Consider the following 12,900-nt stretch of genomic DNA (forward strand, 5'->3'; position numbering starts at 1 on the left):
CATGGGTATACCAGTTACAGCCACGTTGATGGTGCTAATTATATCACTGATGCACAAATTATTATCTGATATAGACATTATTAAAACATTAATTAATTGAAACTAATATCATTGTTAATGCAATAAATCTTGACCAATACAAGACAAGCCACTAAAACAATATTTTGCATTACATTGTTCATTTGTAACTGTTAATTGTTTATTTTCGCAAAACTCCTCTCCCAAGTTTTAAATTTCTCACAAAAAGGTATTGTTTTATATATGTATTTGTGGATTAAAAGTACACTACCTCCAAATCTTGGTTCCATGTCCATAATTTTTCATGATGACAATTGTATGTAAAATCGTTTGAATATTCTATTTCTCTAGGAGAATTGTGTCCACTAGGAACATTTAACAATGGTACAGGTCTGAGATATGCCAACGAGTGCATTCCATGCAGCCCTGGTTACTATTGTCACCAAATGGGCCTGGAGAACCCATGGGACCAGTGTACGGAGGGTCACTACTGTGTGAGTGGCTCTTTAGAACCAGCACCTGTCAGTGCTTCCTATGGTTATACATGCCCATCTGGACATTACTGTCCACGTGGCACTGCCTATCCTGTCGAGTGTCCCAGAGGAACATACCAACCATCAACAGGTAAAGGTGCTGCAACAACTGTGTTGATGAAGGAATAGACAGATTATGTACATATACTCTGATACAGTTGAAACAAAGTAAAAAACATTCATGCACTTACTCCATAGCTGGTAAAATTCTCATTGTATTTCATTTTGCTGTATTTGTGGTCAATAAATGTAGTGTAAAATTACATGCCCAGCAAACGTTTGTACAATGAATCAAAGTATCCTCTTAATAATCACTCAAGTTGGGTGAAGAGACTCTCTCACTCCCAAAGGATGTTACAGATTCTCTCAATCAACCTAAAACAATTAAATATTAAACTATTGTATTCATGTTATTGTCCTAGCCATTTTGACATATTTTCATTTTGTCTTGTTAGGTCGTATAGCACTGTCAGACTGTGTGGACTGTACCGGTGGTAAATATTGTCTAGAGTCTGGTAATGACACTGTCACAGGGGACTGTTGGGCAGGATACTATTGTACACTGGCAGCCAAGGACCCTAATCCCACAGGTAATGTGTTTTCTCAATCCTGACTTCCTATAAGCTGCAAAAGACTTCATCTTGATCTAATTCCATGGATTTGTCACAAATATAATTTATTTACTGTATATAGAGTGTGTGTACTAATTTTGATATTATGTTTCATGAAAGTGAGAATAATTTTTCCTATTACAAATTTCAGATGGTACAACTGGTAACATTTGTCCTATTGGGAATTATTGTCCAGTCGGTTCAGTATCACCAACACCATGTGCCACAGCAACCTACATGAACCATACAGGTGCTGGAGCCTGCTATCCTTGTCCAGCGGGCTTTTACTGTACATCAGGAGACCGCGCTGATTCCTGTCCTCAAGGGTCCTACTGTCCTGCTGGTACAGGCAGTATCACCATCCCTTGTCCTATAGGTAAAATGTTTTCCTCTCTGGTCACTGTCCTCAAGGGTCCTACTGTCCTGCTGGTACAGGCAGTAACACCATTCCTTGTCCTATAGGTAAAATGTTTTCCTCTCTGGTCCCTGTCCTCAAGGGTCCTACTGTCCTGCTGGTGCCAGAATGTTATGACTGTGATATCTAAACTTGTTAGTTTTTTTTATTAAAGTAACATTTAATGCAGCTTCAGTGGGTTTCTTTTTGTACTAATTCACTTTAGTCCAGGGTGTCGACACATAACCTCTTTTCAAATCAAGGTGAGAGTGTTATTACAAAGCAATGATATAGCATATGTTGGCATTTTTACTGATGTCTAAATAGATCGGGGTGGGCTTATTACCAGGCATGGGCTTATTGCTGGTAATGGGATAGTATTTGCCATTTGCATGCATAGAATTAAGGCAGGGGGCTGTGAAAGGCACCTGTATCAAAATAATTTTGTAATGTCATTTGATCTTTTCACCATCGGTCTTAGAAGCAGCTAGCTGTACAGGTAAAGGTTACACATTTCAGCAGCCAATCCTAAACACATCAGATATGTCAGTGTTAAGGTTGTATGTGACAATTTAAGTTTTTTTTACTAAGGTACATATGGATCTATGATTGGACTTGCCAATGAAACAGAATGTACACAGTGTGTGGGCGGGACCTACTGTGATATAACCGGACTAACTGCACCTGCAGGCGGGTGTTCAGCTGGCTATTTCTGTGTATCAGGTAATCTTTTTATCACTCGCAGTAACTGTTATAAAGGATACATATAGAATAAGATCAAATTTCATCAAAGAAATCAACTGTGAAAAGAAAAAGAATTCTAACATTTTCAATTTTTTATCGTTGAGTGAAATATCTAAGTCAAGCAGGGGAGTTTTCACTTGTTAAAACTTATCATAAAGGTAATTTAAATTGTCCAAAATTGAAGTTAACTATAGTCTACAATTTAATGATTCTTGGGAAGGTCTGTATTGATATTAGATTGTTTGCATGATAACGCTGTTTATTTAACTTACAGGAGTGAGTATACCTACTCCCAATGTTGGCGTGTCGTTTACTGGAACAGGCGGCCAATGTCCAGCTGGCTTTGAGTGTCCTCAGAACTCTACCTATGCTGCTCCCTGCGGGCCAGGGAAGTATGCACCTACAGCTGGCTTAAGCAGCTGTTTGGACTGTACCCAAGGCAAGTATGGTGATTGTGGTATATATAGTCGAACTTGGTTATATTGAAATCCTTGGGGAATGACAAAATACTTTAAATTATCTGGGTTTTAATGTAACCAGGGACAAGCTTGCTAGACTTTATTCCCCATTCTATGAACATCTCATTGACATGTATGGTAGTGTCTAGTACAGGTAAAATGCATGTATATACAACAAACAAAAAACAATATATCTGCATTTAAATTAACTGTTTATTGAAGAAAATTCACACAAAGCTTGATTTAGATTTTTTTCATTTTGTTGGAAAGACGTTGGTCAAAGTTGTCTGTTTCTGTAGTTGGGTTTATGTTAAAAATATATCAATGTCACTGAGCCATTATTATGTCATTTTTAAGTATTTTATTAATTTACAAAACCATGCAGTTTACAATGATCTATTATTACACTACTTTATTATAGATGTATATTACATAATTTACCAGTCTATTTTTTATATCAAATTATTTCTAATTTAAGGTCAATTTCTTACATTTGAATGAATGAGTCATTATTATGTCATTTTTATAATTTATTTTTGTTGTATCCGACTTTTCAGCTACACCACCATAACCATGTTGAACAACAAAATACCTTATAGCAATGCACTGAAATTTCACAATTTTCACTCGCTCCAGCATAGAAATACACATATGTTTTGATAACAGAAATAATAGCTGGACAGTTGGCTGTGAAACAATAGAACGATAACACGTGGCTGGATTATTATTTTCAGGGTATTTCTGCGTGAACGCCACCATTTCTCCAACTATTTGTCCTGTTGGCTATTACTGCCCTGTCGCTACAGAGTTTGACATGCAGTATCCTTGTCCTCCTGGCACCTACAACAACCTCACAGGTAATGCTATGATCGACTTTAGAGGTAACAGGTTAATGACCTCACACGTAGAATCAAAAGGTCAACAGCTTCACTGATGAGTAATCATCATTCTTATAGATACATGTAAATCTGGAGTCAACTACCTCAAATGGTCGACATTACTGATAAGTCAGCCTTACAATATGAATTCTAAAACAGCTACCACAGTGATGAAAGGTGTTCAATATTGTAAAATCATTCATTCTTATGGGGGATTGAGTTTTGTTCATTTCATGAGTACTGTAAATTCACAAATTCAGATGTCCACGAACTGTCGAAATTAGTATTGATAGATTGACTGTGTCCTCAAGATCTTGTCAATATCTAATATCCAATGTAATCTCTCAAGCAGCATTTTGTACTGAACTTTGAACTCTGTTTAGGAGCAACATCAGAATCAGACTGTCTTGACTGTCCACCCGGACAGTATTGTGAGGGTGTGGCCAATGTATACCCAGATGGATGGTGTGAGTCAGGATTTTACTGTGGGGGTCGATCCCCATCCAGTCGTCCGTACGACTCCGGAGCCCTCAACACCAGCACTGGAACCCTCAAGTAAGACAACAGATAGGTTTTCTTGGACTGTACTCTAGTGACACCTGTATATTTCAGTGACCTGTACTCTAGTGACATCTGTATATTTCAGTGACCTGTACTCTAGTGACACCTGTATATTTCAGTGACCTGTACTCTAGAGACACTTGTATATTTCAGTGACCTGTACTCTAGTGACACCTGTATATTTCAGTGACCTGTACTTAAGTGACACCTGTATATTTCAGTGACCTGTACTCTAGTGACACCTGTATATTTCAGTGACCTGTTCTCTAGTGACACCTGTATATTTCAGTGACCTGTACTTTAGTGACACCTGTATATTTAAGTGACCTGTACTTAAGTGACACCTGTATATTTCAGTGACCTGTACTTAAGTGACACCTGTATTATTCAGTGACCTGTATTCTAGTGACACCTGTATATTTCAGTGACCTGTACTCTAGAGACACCTGTATATTTCAGTGACCTGTACTTAAGTGACACCTGTATATTTAAGTGACCTGTACTTAAGTGACACCTGTATATTTCAGTGACCTGTCCTCTAGTGACACCTGTATATTTCAGTGACCTGTACTCTAGAGACACCTGTATATTTCAGTGACCTGTATTCTAATGACACATGTGCTCCACTATGGGATTGCACCTGTTCAAACTTCACAATGTCAACTGGTGGAATCTGTCCTTCCGGCTACTACTGTCCAGTGGGCTCAGCGAAACCTGTACCTTGTGATGGTGGTCAATACTGCGAAACACCTGGACTGACTGTACCTACAGGTGAGAATTAATGTCAATATAATTGTTTTTATACACCTGAATCTCAATCAAAGTCTGAAGAAAAAATCCCTCAATCAACATTGGACTGCATTTTAATCAAATTTAACCTTCATCTTGTCTGTCACAACTGTTTTTCCACACGCTATTTGGAATTATACTTCACTATTAGAAATACATTTCTATAATAATGAAATTTCAAACTGCTTATTTCTTAGTGAAAAAATCTCTGAATGGTTTACAGATCCTAAGGTCAAAGTTCAAAGTGACAGCTGCTTATGTTCCAGTCCTTTGGCAGATATATATATTTAATTATATACACTATATATTTTATGTTGAAAATGTATGCTTTGGATTGTTAAGCAGATCAGATGGGAAACTTGTCTTCATTCTTTATCACCAAAAAAAAGTATTATTCCTTACCTCATGGTTGAAGCAGGTCATTGTCAAAGTTTCAGTAATATTAGATCTGAGCCTGTGATTGATATGAATAAAGCAGTATAGTCAGCTGTAGACAAATACTTCTTGTACTAGTGTTATCCCTTCCATTCTACAGCAATTACCACTCTGCTTTATCTTTGCAATGTAGTAACTGTGTGAAATTACATACATCAATATAGTTATATAACAAAGACCCAAACTCTAACTTGTTCATTCTGTATATAAAACATGTATCTCTATCATCAGGTAACTGTACTGCTGGCTGGTACTGTGATGACCGTAGCACTATTCCAACACAGTGGATCTGTCCTGCAGGCCACTACTGTGTAGAAGGTACCGAGACACCCACACCTTGTCCCACAGGTACATTCGCCAACTCAACCAACCGGGCCGCCCTCAATGAATGTGACAACTGTACAGCTGGCATGTACTGCGCAGGTAAGATTGAAGCATCCATCCCTTCTTAGAATGGTTCTCTATACATGTATAAATATTTTCTTGAAGTGTATGCATGATGTAAAATGTTTGTTGTTAAATTAATTCTTAATCAGTTTTGTATAAATTTGAATAAGTTTTTTTTCTCTTTTGGTAAATGTGACATTCTCATCAAAATCTTTTGTCTGTTTTTTTAGGTTCGGGTAATGTTGTGCCTGATGGGAACTGTTCCCCTGGTTATTACTGCCCAGGGGGTCAGAGTAGTAATACCCCATCGAGCTATGTGTGTCCCCAGGGCCACTTCTGTATAGAGGCTTCAGCAAACCCAGACATCTGTCCTAATGGCACCTACCAGATTAACACTGGCGAGTCAACCTGTGACATCTGTCCAGCTGGCTTTTACTGCGATCCTCTTGGAGGTAGGTTATCTCAGAGATCAATTATACATGGTTCTTTAATATTGCTTTTTTTATTTAGTAATGGATAAAACAACTAATTATTAAATATTTTTACAACATTGATTCTGTTAACATCATGTTTCCTTTTGAAGGTTGTTTTCTAGGATGATTAAGGTTTTAGACAGAAAATACTGCTCAGAGTCCTGCCATCAAGAGCTGCCTCCAAAGCTTTAGAATATCTAATAATTTTAACATTAGGTGTATAGATAATAATATATATCATTTTACATCTAAAACACCAAGATTGAGGAGAATTGTCATGGTCATCACTTCATGTAACATAATTATGTTATAATCAATTTATTAATTATGTTATAATCAATTTATTAATTATGTTATAATCAATTTATTAATTATGTTATAATCAATTTATTACACACATTGCATAGGTCATTGACAGGTTGATGTTTAACACTTCATGGCAGCAACTTATGTTTACTTATGTTTTAACACAAAAGTGTGGAGAAAAATATTCATCAGAGTGCTATGTGGACAAACATTATCTCAACACTCTGGATAATATCTTAAAGATATTACATATTAGTTGAGACATCTCTGTCCACATTAAACAGAGGTGATTGATTTTACTAACTCTGGTAACTCTCTAACGACTATTACTTTATTATTGTTTTGTTCAATTTTACAGGAAATTATTCATGTTCCAGTGGTAATTCTTACACTTTTTTGTGCTTGCTTGAATTTTCTTTTATTCTGCCACACTTGTTGATGTTTATTGCATGAGATCACCTTGGTTACCAAAAAATATACCCAAATATTGTCATTGTGTCCTGTACCCCAAACATATACCCAATATTGTCATTGTGTCCTGTACCCCAAACGTATACCCAAATATTGTCATTGTGTCCTGTACCCCAAACATATACCCAATATTGTCATTGTGTCCTGTACCCCAAACGTATACCCAAATATTGTCATTGTGTCCTGTACCCCAAACATATACCAAATATTGTCATTGTGTCCTGTACCCCAAACATATACCCCATATTGTCATTGTGTTATGTCCTGTCCTGTACCCCAAACATATACCCAATATTGTCATTGTGTTATGTCCTGTCCTGTACCCCAAACATATACCCCATATTGTCATTGTGTCCTGTCCTGTACCCCAAACATATACACAATATTGTCATTGTGTCCTGTCCTGTACCCCAAACATCAACCCCTTAGTGTCTATAATATGTCCTGTCCTGTACCCCAAACATCAACCCCTTAGTGTCTATAATATGTCCTGTCCTGTACCCCAAACATCAACTCCTTAGTGTCTATAATATGTCCTGTCCTGTACCCCAAACATCAACCCCTTAGTGTCTATAATATGTCCTGTACTGTATCATAACCTTTAGTCCCAAACCTATTTCTCCCACCCCTAGCATGATATAGGTGATGTTATTTGTGACCACACTCAACCTTATCAATGCAAACTGTTTTATGCCGTTATCCCAACTGTTATAAAAATAAAGCCTTTCTATATACAAATATATCATTTCCTGCCTACAACATTGTTGTTGTGTTGTACACATATTTAGCCTTGTTGCATGATTGTTGTATGTGATGTTGAATGGTGTTAGTGATATTTTCCACTCGTACGGCCAGGTAGTTAAGACTTGATCTGTATAATACCTCATCTTTATAATAACTGTATGTTCCCTAGATACCACTTAGCAGTGATAAGTTTGCATGTCGGAAAACGTCTTAATTTTATTGACATAACTTTGTGTATTGAAGTTACCATCTACAGGTCTACTCTCAAGATTGTTATCTTTTAGGGGTTCTGTTTTAATCTAATGTTGAGGACTCAATAAAGTAACAAAAAAATATTAAAAGCAGGTAGGAAATGCTTTGTTTGAATTAATTACTAACAAAAGGTGAGTGAAATGTTTTGATGATGGAGAGGTTTTATTTGTGGAAAGGATGTACAATGCTCCCATGCATCTCAAGGTACTAGGGCCTTTTTTTCATCAGTTTTCCTAGGCCAGCTGAGGTTGCAAAACTTCTTGTAAAGAGTCTGAATATTTGATATGACAAACCTTATGCTTTACGTATCAGAAGTGTCCCAATTTTATTATTTTTCTTTGTATTAAGTAAACAGCTGATGAAAATGAACATCCCACAAGAGAGTGTGGTTTAGGGATTGGGGACATTTTGACACATATGTATACATTTTTTACATGAATGAGTTTATTTACAGGAAATGATATCTATGTATTACTAGCTTATGTGCTGACTGTTGCAATACTGTGAACCTGCTTCTCTGTAGGGTCTGCTTTATTACTTTCATGAATCCATTACTGCCTCTTTCTGAAACTGGACGTGACATTTGTGAAGGCACAGATGATTTCGCCTATTGTTCCTAAGTCTTGATTTATCCAGGTCAAAACACAGAGCTTCTTAAAATTTCCCAAAAGTTTCTTAACTTAATAGCTGCAATGAGGATCCACAGGGCGATACATTATCTTTTGTTCAAAGTAGGGGAGGGCACAATACAGGATCCACAGAGCCAATACATAACCTCTGGCTCAAAGTAGGGGAGGGCACATTACAGGATCCACAGGGCGATACATTACCTCATGTTTAAAGTAGGGGAGGGCACAATACAGGATCCACAGGGCCAATACATTACCTCTCCTTCAAAGTAGGGAAGGGCACATTACAGGATCCACAGGGTAAATACATTACCTCTTGTTCAAAGTAGGGGAGGGCACAATACAGGATACACATGGCAAATACATTACCTCTGGCTCAAAGTAGGGGAGGGCACATTAAAGAATCCACAGGGTAAATACATTACCTCTTGTTCAAAGTAGAGGAGGGCACATTACAGGATCCACAGGGCAAATACATTACCTCTGGCTCAAAGTAGGGGAGGGCACATCACAGGATCCACAGGGCCAATACATTACCTCTGGCTCAAAGTAGGGGAGGGCACATCACAGGATCCACAGGGCCAATACATTACCTCTGGCTCAAAGTAGGGGAGGGCACATTACAGGATCCACAGGACAAATACATTACCTCTGGCTCAAAGTAGGGGAGGGCACATTACAGGATCCACAGGACAAATACATTACCTCTGGCTCAAAGTAGGGGAGGGCACATTACAGGATCCACAGGGCAAATACATTACCTCTGGCTCAAAGTAGGGGAGGGCACATTTCAGGATCCACAGGGCAAATACATTACCTCTGGCTCAAAGTAGGGGAGGGCACATTACAGGATCCACAGGGCCAAAACATTACCTCTGGCTCAAAGTAGGGGAGGACACATTACAGGATCCACAGGACAAATATATTACCTCTGGCTCAAAGTAGTTGAGAAAAATAAAATATGTGTCCTTCTCGAGAAAGCAAAATCAACTTTTTTCTCTGAATGAAACCAATATGGCACCTGCTTTTCCTTTATCAACATACTATATTTTACATGGTATATATATCATAGTGAGTTTTCATTGTTTGATAATACTGATAAGCATGGAGAGAATTTATATATTGATGGAAATATTCTTATTTAATCCTGTTTTTCAAAGATTGAATTAAGTCTGAAAAGCTACAATGGAGTTGACTGTGAGGATATTTTAGGACAGGAAAGGAAGTGACTTAAAAACCAAACATTTTTAATAATTCATTTTGCTTCACAGATTTTCTTTGTAAAATTTTCATAGAAATAATTTTAATGATATCAGCAGGGGACTGGTTGAAACATAATTCTTTAGAAAATCATTCAAGGGTATGATGATGTTGTATTTGTACTACATATTGTTCTGCTAATGTCCTGTTATGGTCAGAGTTTGATGGCAATACTTCATTTATTACCAGGAGTACCTGTGGTCACTCCGTCACCATGTCCAGTGGGATACTACTGCCCGGAAGGAACAATAGCAGCTCAGACTTTCCCCTGTCCAGCTGGAGCCTATGGACCTAATCAGTACCTCAGTGCTATTGAAAACTGTACTTCCTGTACTGCTGGTTGGTACTGTGATCAGGCTGGTTTATCTTCACCTGTTGCTGAGTGCTGGGGAGGATTCTATTGTACAGGTGGCTCCGATTCTAGATCACCTGTTGATCATTTGGTAAGGGAAAATGATGAAAGTCATGATAGGCAATTAATAAAAAAAATTGTATTGACAATTTTGTTAATTTTTTTAGTGTAAAATTTATCTGGAACATTATCACTTTATTTCATTTGGAAAAATCTTAACTCTTGCTCTAATTTGATACTTCAAGGTGAACCAAACACATAATGTGACCTTCACAGGAAATGACCAGTGTCCAACTGGCTATTTCTGTCCTAATGGAACCACATACCCAATACCTTGTCCTCTTGGAACCTTCTCCACAAGGATACAGATGAGTTCTGAAAGCGAGTGTGAACCATGTCCAGCAGGTCGCTACTGCAACCAGGCTGCCTTCACCAAGGTCACTGAAGCACTCAACTGCAGTGCAGGGTAAGTGTTGCTCTCAACTGAAGTGCAAGGTATGTGTGGCACTCAGCTGAAATGCAGGGTAGGTGTAGCACTCAGCTGAAGTGCATGGTATGTGTGGCACTCAGCTGAAGTGCAGAGTAAGTGTGGCACTCAACTGAAGTGCAGAGTAAGTGTGGCACTCAGCTGAAGTGCAGGGTCTAGCACTCAATTTGAAGCCTAGGGTAGGTCTGACTCTCAAAATTTGCCTTAGAAGATCTTGCATCCATGGCAAGTCTGTGTAAATCTCAACATAGTACAAGGTAAATAGAACACTCAGCTATCTTTCTACAATATGTTATCTCTTTGACAAGGATAACCTTGGTTTAACCTTTGAATTGTCTTTAATTTTAGATATATCTGTACTGGTGGTGCGTCACAAGCAGTTCCCAATGCCACAGAAGGCTATATCTGTCCAGTAGGACACTTCTGTATCTCAGGAGCTTTGGTGGAAGAAGGATGCGCCATAGGGACTTACCAACCCAATTTAGGACAAAGTTCCTGTCTTTCATGCCCTGTCAATAAGATGTGCCTCAATTCTAACATGTCCACCCCTGAGGATTGCAAAACAGGTAGGTTATCTCCCTTGCATTATGACTTGTTCGACCTATCTGTGAAACCATGTGAAAATACTTAAGTGTATGTAGTTTTTTGTTGCTTATTTGGGATTATAATCATTAGGACATCACTGAATGGGAATTAACTGGAAAGTTGAGAGTAACAATTCAGCCAGATGTCTTTGCAATTAAGGATAGAGTATATAAAATCCTAATTTTTTGAAACTCTGAAAAGTCTGATTTTACTCCAATTTTTTATGTTAAAAAAGAATGATTTTTCCACAATGTTTAATTTTTCAAGAATTCCAGGCCAGTTACGTCTTAGGTAACATAAACAATTAAAAGAGAACATCTAAAACAAGAATTGATGTCTTATCAACCATTAACAAATTTACTGTATAGCATCTCCTTACTAAGTTCAAATTTTGATAGGTCATTAGTGAAGGTCAAAAGTCAAACTTTGTTATTTTTACAGTGTTTAAGGTGTTATTTTAAATAAACTGCTAAACCATTTCCTGTTTGGAGGAGGGGGGGTTATCTATATGAAATCCTACTTAATTTTGTCATTTTCCCCCCCATCCATAAGTTAATATACAAATGTTTGATTGCAAGGTTACTACTGTGAGGCTGCTACACCTCCAATCCCATGTCCAGCTGGAACATACAACAACCTGACTGGAATGGGACAGTTATCTCAATGTACTGATTGTCCTGTTGGACAATATTGTCTTGGTCTTGGAAACAGTGTTCCCACAGGTCAGTACAGCATACACTAACTGGTTAGTTACACATTGTTACTACAGCTGTTGTCTATACTGAATGTTTAGTTACACATTGTTACTACAGCTGTTGTCAATGCTGACTGTTTAGTTACATATCGTTACTACAGCTGTTGTCTATACTGACTGTTTAGTTACACATTGTTACTACAGCTGTTGTCTATACTGACTATTTAGTTACACATTGTTACTTCAGCTGTTGTCTATACTGACTGTTTAGTTACACATTGTTACTACAGCTGTTGTCTATACTGACTATTTAGTTACACATTGTTACTACAGCTGTTGTCTATACTGACTGTTTAGTTACACATTGTTACTACAGTATACTGACTATTTAGTTACACATTGTTACTTCAGCTGTTGTCACTACTGACTGTTTAGTTACATATCGTTACTACAGCTGTTGTCTATACTGAGTGTTAAGTTACACATTGTTACTACAGCTATTGTCTATACTGAATGTTCAGTTACACAATGTTACTTCAGCTGTTGCCTATACTGACTGTTTAGTTACATATTGTTATTACAGCTGTTGTCTATACTGACTATTTAGTTACACATTGTTACTACAGCTGTTGTCTATACTGACTGTTTAGTTACACATTGTTACTACAGCTGTTGTCTATACTGACTATTTAGTTACACATTGTTACTTCAGCTGTTGTCACTACTGACTGTTTAGTTACACATTGTTACTACAGCTGTTGTCTATACTGACTATTTAGTTTCACATTGTTACTTCAGCTGTTGTCACTACTGACTGTTTAGTTACATATCGTTACTAC

General features: G+C 37.6%; 1 protein-coding gene across 1 annotated transcript in view; it reads left to right on the forward strand.

The window, feature by feature from the left end:
• The window catches only part of LOC132553012 (uncharacterized), a 116,881-nt gene that overhangs the window by 79,583 nt on the left and 24,398 nt on the right, over window positions 1-12,900 (forward strand). Inside the window, exons 69-82 of the mRNA XM_060217216.1 lie at window positions 370-642; window positions 1,007-1,141; window positions 1,314-1,538; window positions 2,148-2,279; window positions 2,575-2,739; window positions 3,493-3,615; window positions 4,020-4,191; window positions 4,793-4,968; window positions 5,653-5,844; window positions 6,039-6,290; window positions 10,133-10,386; window positions 10,541-10,761; window positions 11,131-11,348; window positions 11,946-12,089. Coding sequence (XP_060073199.1) covers window positions 370-642; window positions 1,007-1,141; window positions 1,314-1,538; window positions 2,148-2,279; window positions 2,575-2,739; window positions 3,493-3,615; window positions 4,020-4,191; window positions 4,793-4,968; window positions 5,653-5,844; window positions 6,039-6,290; window positions 10,133-10,386; window positions 10,541-10,761; window positions 11,131-11,348; window positions 11,946-12,089 — 2,682 coding nt within the window. The remainder of the gene's footprint in view (window positions 1-369; window positions 643-1,006; window positions 1,142-1,313; window positions 1,539-2,147; window positions 2,280-2,574; window positions 2,740-3,492; window positions 3,616-4,019; window positions 4,192-4,792; window positions 4,969-5,652; window positions 5,845-6,038; window positions 6,291-10,132; window positions 10,387-10,540; window positions 10,762-11,130; window positions 11,349-11,945; window positions 12,090-12,900) is intronic.

This window comes from Ylistrum balloti, unplaced genomic scaffold (genome assembly GCF_031769215.1).
Source record: "Ylistrum balloti isolate Yb309-2 unplaced genomic scaffold, AGI_CSIRO_Ybal_v1 Utg370292, whole genome shotgun sequence".
In the NCBI taxonomy this organism is placed as follows: Eukaryota; Metazoa; Mollusca; class Bivalvia; order Pectinida; family Pectinidae; genus Ylistrum; species Ylistrum balloti.